General features: G+C 32.7%; 2 protein-coding genes across 2 annotated transcripts; one reads left to right on the forward strand and one right to left on the reverse strand.

Annotated features, from left to right (window-relative positions):
- Positions 1 to 4,775: 4,775 nt before the first annotated feature.
- Positions 4,776 to 5,216, reverse strand: LOTGIDRAFT_144186 (hypothetical protein; the record flags this gene model as incomplete). The annotated part of the gene is made up of 1 exon (XM_009054808.1): positions 4,776 to 5,216. A coding segment is annotated over one exon (441 nt), but the record flags the coding sequence as incomplete, so codon positions are not given.
- Positions 5,217 to 5,778: 562 nt separating this feature from the next.
- Positions 5,779 to 14,541, forward strand: LOTGIDRAFT_174930 (hypothetical protein; the record flags this gene model as incomplete). The annotated part of the gene is made up of 9 exons (XM_009054809.1): positions 5,779 to 5,809; positions 6,238 to 6,399; positions 6,968 to 6,972; positions 7,741 to 7,795; positions 8,770 to 9,447; positions 10,511 to 10,951; positions 12,697 to 12,867; positions 12,961 to 12,994; positions 14,529 to 14,541. The coding sequence occupies 9 exons, from the start codon at positions 5,779 to 5,781 to the stop codon at positions 14,539 to 14,541; spliced, it is 1,590 nt and encodes a 529-aa protein (XP_009053057.1).
- Positions 14,542 to 15,813: the final 1,272 nt, after the last annotated feature.

Raw genomic sequence — 15,813 nt, forward strand, 5'->3', positions numbered from 1 at the left:
TGTATTTTGCCTAAAATACTTCTTCATACTGTACTATTTGTATGTGCAAAATGTATAACACATGAATCAAAAGAATAAAATTGTGCTTCAAATAATCATCCTATATTTTGTCTATGTTTTATAGGATGAAGGTTTGTTAAGATTTGTTATTAGAATATTGTAAAATCAGAATGGATCCAGTTCTATCTACAATCATTACCTAATAATACTAGATTTGACTAAGATTCTTTCAAAATATACAATTTGATTTGTTTGTAAATCCTTGTTTGAGACTTATTATAAGATCTTTATGATAGACCACTGACTTTTGGAGAGATTACTAGAGGGAGCCGCAGTGGCTCAGTGAGTTAGACGCTTGCTCGCTAACCTGAAGGTCCAGGATTCAAACCCAGCATAGGTCGAGATAATACCTTCAGATTTTTCAACACAGTTTCCCCCTGTCAGTGATGCAGGTAAGAGGGGCTGACATGGAAAAAGCGTCTAGTCGTTCGGATGGGACAATAAACCGAGGCCCCGTGTGCTACAGGCTGTGCACGTTAAAGATCCCTCGACAGTTGGAAATCGAAAAAGAGCAGGCTAATGCCGCTGTCCTGGCAAAATTTCCCTCATTGCACCCTGCATGGCATTGCCCGTCATTAGCCCACATGGTGCAGAAAAGTAGGACGTAAAACTCCATTCATTTCATTTCATTTGAAGAGACTACAGACCACATTAAGTTCTATAATAGATTTGCCTCCCATTTTAACTACACCATATCAATAGAGTTATCTATATATGACTATATAATAACTATACAAGTTGGATGCTGCTCTCCATGTAGTCAAACGATCCACTGAAATTATCATTCTCCAGAAATAACATAACACTAATATATACCCCACTAATACAATATTATTATATGTAATAGTTATATTTTCTCACTAACTCCTGGGTATATGAAATTGTAAAGACCCATTATATGAAGGTGCACTGAATGGGATTAAAATTCAATTGTATTATAAGGCAATTGAAACTAGATCAGTAGTTCATGTATAACTTATAAACTTTAAGTCTATATAAGATTTCAGGAAGTACACTATGATATTATAAAGTATAATTTATCTATTTGTAATGCTATAATTGTATCAAGATGAATATGGACATTAGTTTCGATATTCTGGAACTAGCTTATTACACCACACTTCGACGTGACAGTAAGATTTTGTTTATCATTTTCCATTACGTGTCCGGGAGCCGCGGTGGCTCAGTGAGTTAGACGTGTCCATCGTGTGTATTTTGAACATCATTTTGAAGGAAGCTCAGTTCATCTTATATGTTTTAAATACATGATAAATATTGTGATGAGATGAACTGTGGTATGATATCTAGGTTGTATTAATTGATGTATATATTTATAATAATACTTTATATTTATATCTCATAATAACAACACAATTTCTTTACCAGCTTATTGGGGTACCATTAACTATTAATTATATCAACTGATTGTTTAACGGTGATAACTGAGTTAAAACCCTACTGGTATTTTTGAACGATTATATTATTTCTTTGTGTATAACGATTTTGAATAACAGATAAATGTATAAATGTATATCTTTGTCGTGGTCAGTTAGAATCCTAGTTATTTTCACCTCTGATATCTCTATACATAATATTCATACCAAAATAATACAAAACAATAAAACTTGTGTTTCAAATTTCGTTTGGGTCTGATATTATGAAATTGGATACGGGGAGAAGATGTCGGTGCAGTGTTGATATTTCAAAAGCAACTGTTTACAGGAATCTCTAAAAGTCTGGAACTCATTAACTGCCATGAATGTTTTTTGCTTTAAAAACATTCTGTAAATTATATGTATGGCTTGTGTAACCTCAATTTATAGTAGTTCATTAAGCTATAAAATCTTTTTTCTGTACAGTTTCTTTTTTTAAACGAAAGTTAGAAAGTTGATGTTAAAATTGAAAACAGGATTTCTGGTTTTTGTTCCGATGTTTCTGTGAGTTGTTGTTATATTTTTGGTCAAAATCGTTTATAGTTCATTTGATTTGTTTATATGGAAAGAATGGATTTATTTTAATTGATCCATAAAGTTAATGTAGAAAAGATATCTGTGACCATACCTATAAATGGAAACAATTATTGGAAGAAAACTACTCATTTAAAAGTAAAATGATTTTCTATCTAAAAATCGGTTGTGAAACTTTGTGTGGATTATTTTTTTTAATCTGACAATACAATCGTTAAGCGATTCTCGAGGATTATAACAGCATTTCTATTTGACTTCTAAACAAAGATTGATGGTTGGCATTTCCTTTATAAACTTTCACAGACCAGAAGATTATATAAACGTATTTGAAGTGGTCATCAACATCTGTTAGTCTGAAACTAAATTACTTTTAAATAGCAGGAATAATTAACACAAGGTGTGTTCTAATAACTTCAGTAAAGCCAGGGGTCTATAGGTGTGTTCTATCTGTCTATCTGGAACTAACACCAGAACATCTCTTTGTTCAACACCTGTCAGAAGGAAGTAGAGTTAAAATGAGGTGAAATTTAGGAGGCATTATTATAATTACATATTTCAGTTATTACCATGGAAACCTGGCCATTTATTGACGATTCTCTAAGTTTGTGATCGGAAACGGCTGGTGTTTTAGAGAGTTTTTTTCTTGGAACATAATTTGTTTAAGAACTGGAAATAGAGTTGATGAAATGTAGAATAAACTAGGTGATGGATTGTGTTTTTCAAGTTATAACCAAGAACATCCTTATTACTGTTCATTTCAGTCGTCAAGTGATATGAGGTGATTGGAAGAGAAGTGATGTCTCTAAGCGGAAATCAGTTTTGATAATGCGGTGACTGCTTGCCATGGGCGTCTTTAGGTTAAGGTCGAGTGTGTGCGTTCTGTGCAATATCATTGACGGATTATGTGTCTTTTATAAATAATTTTACCTAATCTATTTTTATTATACTTATAAGATATTTAATTCTCATGGAAGTAGTTTTTGATGCTAGAATAAGTTTTTGATGGATAAGTTCGTTTGTTTTCCGTGGCATCAAGTCTTTTTTCACTGTGATGGTAACTTTGGTGTACGATTTTATGAAATTAACACTGTATAGTTCCAATATATTTTAATGAAATGTGTGTATAAAGTGTAGATTAATACTAAGAACTATGCTATCTGAATTATATTTTGATATTTAATATCACGATCTAGTTTGTTGATTGGAAGAAATTAATCATATTGTAATATTAAAATAAACTTTGAATAGATATATTGTTAACAATGGTAACTATTTTATAATATATATATTTTAATCTTGTTTATAAATTATGTATATTGATATATGGAATCAGATTGAACAATCTTTAGAATCAAATTTTTAACAGTATGTGATAATGAGAACAAGATGGGACAGGATATTTCTCTAGAGGATATAACACAACATATTCCAGGACAGTTTGATTTGAAGGGTCAGTTAAAACGTAAGTGTCATTTTCTTCCTTTAGAAGTTAACATCTATAGAAATATATTATGGTCTAAAATATTTGTTAAAGCTGATTCAGGTCATGATATTCGTGTCATTACTATCTATGTGTCATTTCCATCTGGAACGACTTATTACGGATCTAGACCTAGGGTCAGTATGATCGACGTCTGATACAGCTAGCACATCATACTCTCCAGATTAATTTTGATTGGTCTATATTTAATAAGATAATTCCGTTAATCAAAATCTCGTACAAAGTTTGACAAAATCGAAAGTAAAAGTAGTATAGTAATTGACTCCTCGAAAGAGAGCCTGCTTCACGCCTCACTACTGACCTATACATTAGACTGATTTCATGCAGTAGATGTGTTAGAGATTTGTAAACCAATATATTAGCTAGATTTGAAACAAATTGCATACCCCATATTATGAGAGATTTTCAATTAAACTTGATTTTAGTATGCCTAAAGCATATTTCACATGTATACAGAAATATGAAAATAAACTATTTACGATATGTTGTAATTGATATACGCTTTAAGATAAATTATAATTTAAAAAACATGCATTTAAACAAGTCTGTATTTAACTCAGAGATAAATATTATAGGAAAATGTGGGCAAAATTATGCGCAGCATTGACTAATCACTGGTAGTGTTAAAGAAAACAACGACTCACCATGAAACACTGGTAGTGTTAAAATAAACAACGACTCACCATGAAACACTGGTAGGGCTAAAATAAACAACGACTCACCATGAGACACTGGTAGTGTTAAAATAAACAACGACTCACCATGAAACACTGGTAGGGCTAAAATAAACAACGACTCACCATGAGACACTGGTAGTGTTAAAATAAACAACGACTCACCATGAAACACTGGTAGGGCTAAAATAAACAACGACTCAGCATGAAACACTGGTAGGGCTAAAATAAACAACGACTCACCATGAAACACTGGTAGGGCTAAAATAAACAACGACTCACCATGAGACACTGGTAGGGCTAAAATAAACAACGACTCACCATGAAACACTGGTAGGGCTAAAATAAACAACGACTCACCATGAGACACTTGTAGGGCTAAAATAAACAACGACTCACCATGAGACACTTGTAGGGCTAAAATAAACAACGACTCACCATGAAAAACTTGTAGGGCTAAAATAAACAACGACTCACCATGAAACACTGGTAGGGCTAAAATAAACAACGACTCACCATGAAACACTTGTAGGGCTAAAATAAACAACGACTCACCATGAAACACTGGTAGTGTCAATAAAATAATGACCCACAATCAGATAATGGTAGGGCTGGATTAAAAAATGACCCACCATGAGATGGTGGTAGGGCTAGAGTAAACAATGACCCACCATGAGATAGTGGTAGAGCTAGTGTAAACAATGCCCCACCATGAGATAGTGGTAGGGCTAGAGTAAACAATGCCCCACCATGAGATAGTGGTAGGGCTAGAGTAAACAATGCCCCACCATGAGATACTGGTAGGGCTAGAGTAAACAATGACCCACCATGAGATAGTGGTAGGGCTAGAGTAAACAATGACCCACCATGAGATACTGATAGGGCTAGTGTAAACAATGCCCCACCATGAGATACTGGTAGGGTTAGAGTAAACAATGCCCCACCATGAGATAGTGGTAGGGCTAGAGTTTGATATTGGAATGATAAAGAATGATAACCTGTATGTTTATATAGAATTGTTTAGTTTTGATCTGAACCAGGAATGTTTAGTATAATGATCTTAACATTTCCCGCCAATTCTAGCCATCTGGTTTGAAGATTTAACGATTTGTCTGACCTGTGTTCATCATTTACTTCCCTTCATATTGTTATTGACCTTGACGGTTTTTGATGCAATGTAAATTGTACATACACCCATGATGTGCATTTGTTTCCATGGATACTATATAGTAAATATAAAGAAATAAAATACAGTTTTGATATTTATCAGACATTAAAATGATGCGCAACCTAAGAACTATTTTTTATTTGATTTCTATAATTTCTGTAGGCATTCACTGTGATGTCAATTTGCTTGTTGTGGACAATGTACAACTTGGTATCCTAAGTTTGGGAGTCTAGAATAATTGGGAATACTAATCAAGAAGATGTTTTTGATTAAAGTAAGAGACTATAAAACACAGACAACATGTATTTTCTTGAATATATAGTGGTCGTTTATATGCCAGCACTATGTTTAAAAACCATTTCTGTCAAAGTAAGGGAATTTCAAGTTCTCTAGAACCAGATGTTAAAAATGGTAATGGCGGCCAGGATGATTAATGATGGTACATGTTAGAACTATCTTATTAAAAAGATCTGTATCTCTTGTGTATGGCTGTAATTTATTGCTAATTTACTTTCTTGTACTTGTTCTTGTTCTAGTATATCATTAATAGACTTATCTATTGCTCTGTGACCTAGGCCAGTGCTTTCATTGAGACTCGTCTCTATACACCGTATCACTAACTGGAAATAGTACTATGTTTGTACTATCTATATGAAGCAGTGAAACGTATCGTTCAACTTTCCAACCGTTTAGTAGTTTTCACATCGCATTTTTGCTCATATATACTGATCTTCTTTTGTTCTCTAATTTCACTTCTCAATTTAACTCAGGGACGGAGGGTGCATTCGACCATTTTAAATTTCATTTCTTTCACTCCTCTTCTGTTGTATGTAGTAATAATACAAATATTTGTTTCATATATTTTAGTTGATGAGCATTTAGAACATTTATTGGAAAGAATACACCGAAAATTTAATCAGAAGGAATTTCAACATCCATGTACAAGATATGTTCGCTATCGAACTAGGATTGGAGCTCCATCTGTTAATAGAAGATCTTTTACTGAAGAAGATCTTGTACGGTTTGCAGGTAGGATAGTCATATTTGATTTTACAAAAACGCCGACTCGGTTTATTCCGAGTTGTTAACACATGACTTCAAGTCATCAGGAATATCAATCGGTACCATTATCTCGTCTTGGTATCAATCTTCTAGAACTATAGAAAGTTATACTAGCAATATAATCTGTGGATTTACAATGAAGAACAGATCCAATAAACGCGATAAGACTGTAAGATGCTCAGTAGCGTATTTAGGCAGTGCTTTTTTAGGAACGGTTATTTAAAGTTTGACCAATCGTACCTTAGTCCCAGAAACGGGAACTTTATAGTTTAGTGAAAAAGTAATAGTGTTTATAGCTCACTATCAAAATTCAACCTTTCAAATCCATGTGTGTGTTATCGATGTTTGAAAGTTGAAATGACGACTCGTCTTTTCTTGATACTCCGTAATATAAAGTAAAGACAGTGTTGTCAAGTTTGTTGTCTGAATATCTCAGGTGAAACTCTGAGTAACAACAAGTATTAGGTTCTGTTATAATATTTCTATATATTGCTCTATAATTGATGTATACAGTGACAATATTTTATTATTATAGAAAAGGTATATTATATACAAAAATAAAGTGAAATTTGTAGTTTTAAGTAAATTTGAAGGGATTATGCGATTTTCATGCAATTCAAATAGTATGAAGACTAACTATATATATTTTACACCCATAAAATGATGTGAATCGCCGGTCTTTTTGGCCCACTTTATGGGTAAACATCATATTGAGAAATGAAGACGGGACTACAAGGGTGTCGTAGATGTATCGGTCCCGAAATAAAATCGGTTTAAAAGTTAAACGACATCGGGTGATCTAAGGTGAATATTTTAATTAAGGTCTATACTTCGACAGGTAATATGACATATTGGTGTCAGCTTTACCTCTAAACCTATTTATCATACTTGTCAGTTTCGGCCATTTTCCTAGTTTTACTCGTCAATAGTCAGTCACTCTCTTCTATCTTAGTTTAGTATATCTAGTGAAAACCTGTAAATATTTCTATTATGTAAAGTTGGACTATCAGTTTTGGAATATTACTAGAATGGATTGGATAATTCAATCACCCAGAATCAGACAATTTACCCATCCATCTTGACTGTCGAAAATGTTTAAATGATGAAAACTTTGTAGAAAAATACACCTCCTGTGTACAATGCATCAAATATATTAGGGTCTCTGGTGAAGACAGAGTGATAACATGATTCAGTTCAAGACAGTCACGGAAATTGTCATTATAAAGCGGAGGAGATGAGATTAGACAAGACTAGCGTGATAATAATTATCATGATGATTGAATATTAAAATGTTATTGAATGAGACAGTTGAATAAAATAATTATGTGTCTGCGATTACGTCGATGTAAAACGCAGGTTGAAGGTAAGACTCTGGTTTTTAATTTTCAGAGATCAAGTTTTAAGTCTGTATATATTTTAAATAGTGAAGTTGAGATTCGATACCATCTTACGATTTATTACGATTATTATCGAGATTCATTTATTGGATAAGAAACGAGAAACAAATAGTAGAAATGTGTAAAATTACTAACAAGTTTGTCACTATTAAGCACTTGAGAACATTTTAAAGTAAGGAATTGTGAAAAAAAATTATGAATTTTTTGCAAATTTTGATGTGAAAATCATACTTGGAAAATGGAAAAAATGACACAGTTTCTTATAAACACAAGAATTCTGTCATTTGTTATTAAAGGGTTCTAAGAATTAATCATGCCGATACATCACGATTATTTTTATCAAACGCGCATCGATAAGAAGGAAAGAATCGTGTTCCATCAATTCATTGTTGCAGTCCTAATTTCTAAATAGTCCAATTTCACTTTTCATCCTACCAGCCCTAAAACGAAACATATAGCCATTACCTGCTAGGTAGGGTTAAAAGCTCGATTTCATTTTATCGATCGATGATCGAATCTTCAAGTTGTATGATATCATTTTAGTGAAGTAGCTTGCGGTGTTTATTATCTGTTCAATAATCTCAGTCGTTCTCATAATAACTGATATCTTTCCCGCTCAGGGCATCTTTAATACTGTTTAAATCGTTTAATACGCCATTTGAGTAATTCTGTATCGTTTATATCCATCGTCACCGGCTAGCCAGTTCTTGAAGGTAAGTAATATTTCGAGATTTTTTCACTCAGAAACAAAAATACCAATATTATTGTTGAATATTGTTTCAAATTTCAAAGTTATTATCTTCAAGCATGCATTATTTTAACTATTAGAAATCCGGTAAAATTAGATTACCGACAATATTGTTGAATTTTGCTCGTTTGATACCTTATCTTATATTATGATTCATTCTATTATATGAGAAATGTCTAATTATTTTTTCAGAAGAGATGAAAAACTCTGTATATATAGTGATAATACCAGTATTAGGTATTCTATGTATTTATAGCATCACAACTCGGTGGTATCACAATATAAATTATGTCACTACCCCCTTAGTTAATGTGACGTCACCGATCAAATACCAGTCATTGTTCGACCCACCAACTTGCCCTGGTGGTATCCAGCAAATGTTAGAAGGTAAATGGCATCAAAGGAAAATGACGCCGAATCAAGAACGTGAAATAAACGACTTTTTAAAGACGTATAGAGGTGGTTGGGGTCTGCCAGATACACTCCAGAGAAAAGATCTGTTATGTGGAAACGCCAGTTTCGCCCAAGATCCAAAGGTCGTATATCGGATGTTTCGTGCGTTATGTTCGCCAACAGGAAAGACGCCTTGTTGCATGAACAAAAAGTGTGTAGCAAAAACAGTGAAGGAGTGCCAATGTAAAGATTGTTTGGATCTACGTCAAGAAGCTCATGCCGAATATTCCGACTGGGTTCCTTCCAACCACAACTGTAAAATTCGTTTGTTTAAAGGGAATGAGGCCTGTAAGATATTTGATGGAATGACGGTGGTGTTAAGTGGTGATTCTCTCATGAGACAAATCTATATTGCTTTTCAAAAAATTCTTAATCATGATATGATTTGGGGATCATTGAAAAAAAACGCTCCGATAGGTAAGTACATTAATTTGTCCGTGTACCACCATAGATCAGAATACTTATCTTCCTCTATACTCATATTTCATCATAATTCAGTTGAAGTCTCTTTACCTCATACTCACAATCCGGTTTAAATCTTTACCTCATACTCACAATCCGGTTTAAATCTATACCTCATGCTCACAATCCGGTTTAAATCTATACCTGATGCTCACAATCCGGTTTAAATCATTACCTCATACTCACAATCCGGTTTAAATCATTACCTCATACTCACAATCCGGTTTAAATCTATACCTGATGCTCACAATCCGGTTTAAATCATTACCTCATACTCACAATCCGGTTTAAATCTTTACCTCATACTCACAATCCGGTTTAAATCTATACCTCATACTCACAATCCGGTTTAAATCTTTACCTCATGCTCACAATCCGGTTTAAATCATTACCTCATACTCACAATCCGGTTTAAATCTATACCTGATGCTCACAATCCGGTTTAAATCTATACCTGATGCTCACAATCCGGTTTAAATCTATACCTGATGCTCACAATCCGGTTTAAATCATTACCTCATACTCACAATCCGGTTTAAATCTTTACCTCATGCTCACAATCCGGTTTAAATCTATACCTGATGCTCACAATCCGGTTTAAATCATTACCTCATACTCACAATCCGGTTTAAATCTTTACCTCATACTCACAATCCGGTTTAAATCTTTACCTCATGCTCACAATCCGGTTTAAATCTTTAACTCATACTCACAATCCGGTTTAAATCTTTACCTCATGCTCACAATCCGGTTTAAATCTTTACCTCATGCTCACAATCTGCCCTGCTCATATTTCTTATATTATAGTCTCTATGTTGACAATCTTATTTGAAATTCTCTTTATATCAAGCATAAATTGTGTGATAATACTTTTCTATTTTATGAATTTTATGAATTAAAATATATACTATAATCAGTTCTCTTGAGTAAGTTGGATTTACTTTGAGTGTAAATTCATTGTTTTTCTTAAATCAGCAAATAATAACAAATAAAAAATTTCTTCTTTCTTTAATTTCAGAGCAATTAGAGAAATGTAAAGGATTGTATAGTTTTACCTTCGAGAAATGTCGAGAGTTAACTGAAACCTATACCAGTGAATTGTGCAATGGTCGAGTGAACTTAACCTTTTTTGAATATTACAACGCCGGATTAGCAAAACAATTTATCCCAGCTGTTCAGAGTTTAACACAGAAAAGTAAAAGTTTGGTGATTACTGGAATCGCAAATCATGATAAATTTGATACTAAATTAATATACGAAAAATACTTGAAACCTGCCATTCAGATTAAAAAGGTGACAAAATGGCCCAAGTTGTTATGGACTATGCCCCCAGTTTCTGGACTTCTGAGAGAAACGAAGAGTAAAATCCCCGAAAAAGAAAAGAAATTTGTGAAGAAACTGACGACCTTGCTGAATAAAGATAATGTACCAATATTTGACACTTATAAACTTACCCAAGGTGCAATGAGTTTAGACGGTGTTCATTATGGAATGGGTGTAAATCTGATGAAAGTTCAAATAATGTTGAATTATATTTCTGACTTGAGATATAATGAATCTTGGTGAATCTAAGGAGACATCACAGATATACGGTGGTTTGTTAACGACTTGTTTAATTTTTTCGGATTAAATTAATAAAAAAATAAAATACATAAACTTCGTAATTGTAATTCAGAATACAAAATAATAAACATGGCGTAATCGTATCAATACATTAACTTAAATCATGTTTTTCAAAAAGATAAACAAACCACCAAATTATGTAAGATAATGTCCACATCGTTATATTGACGTTCAGAGTCTTTATTTCAATACAAATGAAAATCAAATGAATGGAGTTTTACGTCCTACTTTTCCATGTTGGCTAATGAAGACGGGCAACGCCATGCAGGGTGCGATGAGGGAAATCTTGCCAGGACAGCGGCATATGCCTGCTCTTTTTCGATTTCCAACTGTCGAGGGTTCTTTAACGTGCACAGTCTGTAGTACATTAATTTCAATACAAGAAATACTGTAGAAAATTATACTGTGATCATGTTGTGGTCGTTGTTTAGAAACTGAAATAATATGAAATGTTTTATTTATAGCTTTTGTTATATATGAATTGAAGGTGATTGCAAAATGTCTGAAATAAAATGTATTATGAACAAACGGATTATCTCCCTTTACCTCTATACTTTAATCATATAGACTTCACAAAATGAACTAACGAATGAAATAAATTATTTGAAAAGAAATACGTATTATGAAGGTAATAGGTTCGACTTGACTTATATTTTAGATGGGTCTGAATTCTATTTAACATTCAACCCATTGAAAGACACATGATACTTGGCATTGGCTTCTCCCAAATTTTCAACACCCATTTACAGCTGGACTGACTGAAATATTGCGAATATCATTGGTCAAGTGTCTAGAATGAAGATAATAATGTCGAGGTAGAGAATATCATTGGTCAAGTGTCTAGAATGAAGATAATAATGTCGAGGTAGAGAATATCATTGGTCAAGTGTCTAGAATGAAGATAATAATGTCGAGGTAGAGAATATCATTGGTCAAGTGTCTAGAATGAAGATAATAATGTCGAGGTAGAGAATATCATTGGTCAAGTGTCTAGAATGAAGATAATAATGTCGAGGTAGAGAATATCATTGGTCAAGTGTCTAGAATGAAGATAATAATGTCGAGGTAGAGAATATCATTGGTCAAGTGTCTAGAATGAAGATAATAATGTCGAGGTAGAGAATATCACTGGTCAAGTGTCTAGAATGAAGATAATAATGTCGAGGTAGAGAATATCACTGGTCAAGTGTCTAGAATGAAGATAATAATGTCGAGGTAGAGAATATCATTGGTCAAGTGTCTAGAATGAAGATAATAATGTCGAGGTAGAGAATATCATTGGTCAAGTGTCTAGAATGAAGATAATAATGTCGAGGTAGAGAATATCATTGGTCAAGTGTCTAGAATGAAGATAATAATGTCGAGGTAGAGAAACTGCGATGTAAATAATAAGTTAGTAATGAGATTTATAGTTATTGTTTTTGGAAAGTAAATAATAACTATACTATTGTCAGGCTGTGAGTTAAGGTACATATCGGGATTAAAAATAATTAAATTGAAAATTATTTTATGTGTGTAAAATGACGATAGGTTACAAAGTTATTAGAAAAGTCGGTTGAATATTCTCTCTTGTTATTTCAGAAGAAAATGATGGATTTCCCCTACCATCTACTGAGGCTGAAATCCAAGCGTTTGACAATGAAGTATTTATGGGGTATGATAGTGACATTGAGAGGTCAGAGGTCAAACAGAAACCAAGGTCACGCTCTATACCGGAGTTATACCATAACTTGAAAGTTCCCAAATTTACAGGTAAGACAAATTTAGATAAACTATATTTTGAAAATAATTTAGGGGTTATGAGTTATCTTACCGTGAAATGATTCTTCAATGTTTGTTTTACAGGTTTTACTGTGTTTTTATTTTTCACCTGTTTGAGGTATGTGTGACAGTTTACCTGAATTCTCACGTAGAGATGATCACTGTAGCGTTAAATAATATACACCTACCATACTCAGTTAGGATATGTTTATTGAAGTACATTATTAACGTATGGAGTTAGTCAGAGAAATTTCTATTTCATTCAAATCTCCAATACAAGTGATGACTTTAATGAAGTGGGAAAAGGTGATGGAGAAATGTTTTATTTTCTTCAAAGACAGTTCAACCTTTCTGTCATGTCTTGAGCCATCATATATATATATATATATCTGTTAGAGGCTGTGGATAAGATCCTAGTTTGTTATTTATATCTATATATTCAAACAGCTTTCAAAAAGAAAACAAGGTTACGTAACATAACAATTGCAACGAAAAAATTATTATATCATAAACCAACTGATAGAGGTTTTTAGTCATCATGGTGGTTGAAAGGTAACAAGTTACTATCCAACAGAAAGCACTGGCACAGGATTAAAGCAATGTTCATAAATGTTAAAGTTACTACATCTTCTTGGTTAACTTTCAAACATGCTGTAACCTACAGTGGTGACTATAAATATAAAAACACCAGTTAAATTTAATCTTTTCAACTTATTACTAGTGATAAGAAACTATAAATAGATTTGTAAACAGATACATGTATTATATAAGTACAGTTATTTTATCACCTAATCTCATGATTATTAATATGGATATATTGAGGTGTTATAGTAAGAAAACAACCTGTAAATCTAACCAATGGAAATACCTAACAAAAGTTTTTGAACAAATTTTCTTTTTTCACCAATATTTTTTCATAGTAACATATGTTTTGGTGTTAGAAGGTGATGAGAACATAGTCTCATGAAAGCACTGGCTTAGGTTACAAAGTTTTGGTGTGATTCAAGCACAAAATTATGACCAAGTTAAACATATCCACGTTTAACTAACCTAATGGTATTATGGTTAATTTATTAAAATTATGGTAACAAACTTGCTCTTTCTTCATACCCTGGACCCTGGTAGATGTTTCAGTGACCACCTTTATTACTAATAAACCATTTATCTCTTGTGATTTTGTCATGGTTAAATAAGTGTCAAGTTGAAAAGAAATCTCAACCAATGTGGGATAAAATTGGTGATTGCTGTTAAATTCTTGCACCTTATTGCAACTTCAATCTATAACATCACTTATAATCATAGACAATTCACCAGACTTTACATGATATCAAGTTGAGTTTTCTTGATAAAAAAACAGAATAGATTTTTATAATAAATCAATGCTCAGTTCCAATACAACTATCTAATAAAGTGAGCTACTTTATAATCTTCTAACCCAAATAGTCAATAATTCATGCAATAATCAGGTCACTGAAGCAACCGAATAAATTAACATAAATTAACATAAATTATTGATTGATTTTATCACCATAGTAACACCTCAGACATTATGAACCTTAGAAAATCAATAAATGTCATTTTAGGTCTTTTATACATTTATAATGACAAATTTAAATATAAGATAAATAATTTGATTGTTAACTGTTTTATAGATATAATCAATGATCATATTTACTCAAAAAATAGTTAATTGGTTTCAAATCCCATTCATAATTTATGAAAATAAAACATGAAATATGGCTCAATTGATTTAGTGTCTATGTGAAGCTGGATGGATGGCCTTCACATTGTACTGACATACAGAGACTGAAAGTAATGTGTGCGGTACAAGTATGTCTTGCATGCTCTTCTGTACGTGCAATCGAGACACGAGTCAGCAGCGTTCGTCAGGCACATGTATGGCGGGTAAGATTAGAATGAATCAATGAGTCACACGTCAATGAAGCAGGAAATTCCTCCATATTGGAACAAAAGAGTGAAAGATACTAACAGGGATTAAATAGGGAATATATTAATTTGTATGGATTATGTGCTACTATGAGTGGTTTGTATATATATATTTGCAATGATGTCTTTTGTAGCTTAGTATTTTGAGTGTTTTTTCAACTCTATTTTGATGATGTATAAGTTATGATAAGTATTATTAGGTCTGATAATAGCTAGTGAGTGTTCATATTGAGTTTCAGACATTATAAAAACAGTATTATTGTTCATCATTTAAAATCTATTTGTAGGCTCTCAAGTTATATTGATTTTTACTTCTTGCAGATCTTGTTTTACATCTATTGCATAAATTTTCATTCATTCATCATTCATTCATTCATTCATCCACTCCATTCCATTCATAGGAGAACCAAATTTCTTAACACCCACTTGTCTGTGGGTCTCAACCATTTTATAATTTTGGGGGTTGACTTGTGTAGTCTTTAGAAGTACAAGAAATGTTCAAAAATCTCATAATCCCCTGAAAAATACCTCAAACTAGGAATTTCACTCTCTATTTCTTTATTTGTCTTTTCTATATTTGGCAAGAAAAGATAATTCAATATTTTATCTTTCAAACATGGATAATTCTGGATGAATTTAAAGGCTAAAATTTGAACGATGAGCTGTGGACACTTGGCTATAAATTTGAACGATGAGCTGTGAACACTTGGCTATAAATTTATAGTTTCTGAGACTAAGGTAACAGATGGTGGAACTGTTCCTGTAACTATTAGTACTGCTTGTTAAATGGTGTTCATCTAAATCTGGGAAACCCTGATAAATAACAAACATTGGAAAACTCCAGTTCTGACAATTTTGGGGTAAAGAACATTTGTGATAAGATTATAAAACCTACAAATCATCACTGATTTTGACAATTTGTGAAGTAGAAATATTTGACTTTAGGGCCTTTTTCATAAAACAAAAATGATTCTTAATCTGTCTTCTTCT

The sequence above is a fragment of the Lottia gigantea genome, assembly GCF_000327385.1.
Source record: "Lottia gigantea unplaced genomic scaffold LOTGIsca_226, whole genome shotgun sequence".
In the NCBI taxonomy this organism is placed as follows: Eukaryota; Metazoa; Mollusca; class Gastropoda; family Lottiidae; genus Lottia; species Lottia gigantea.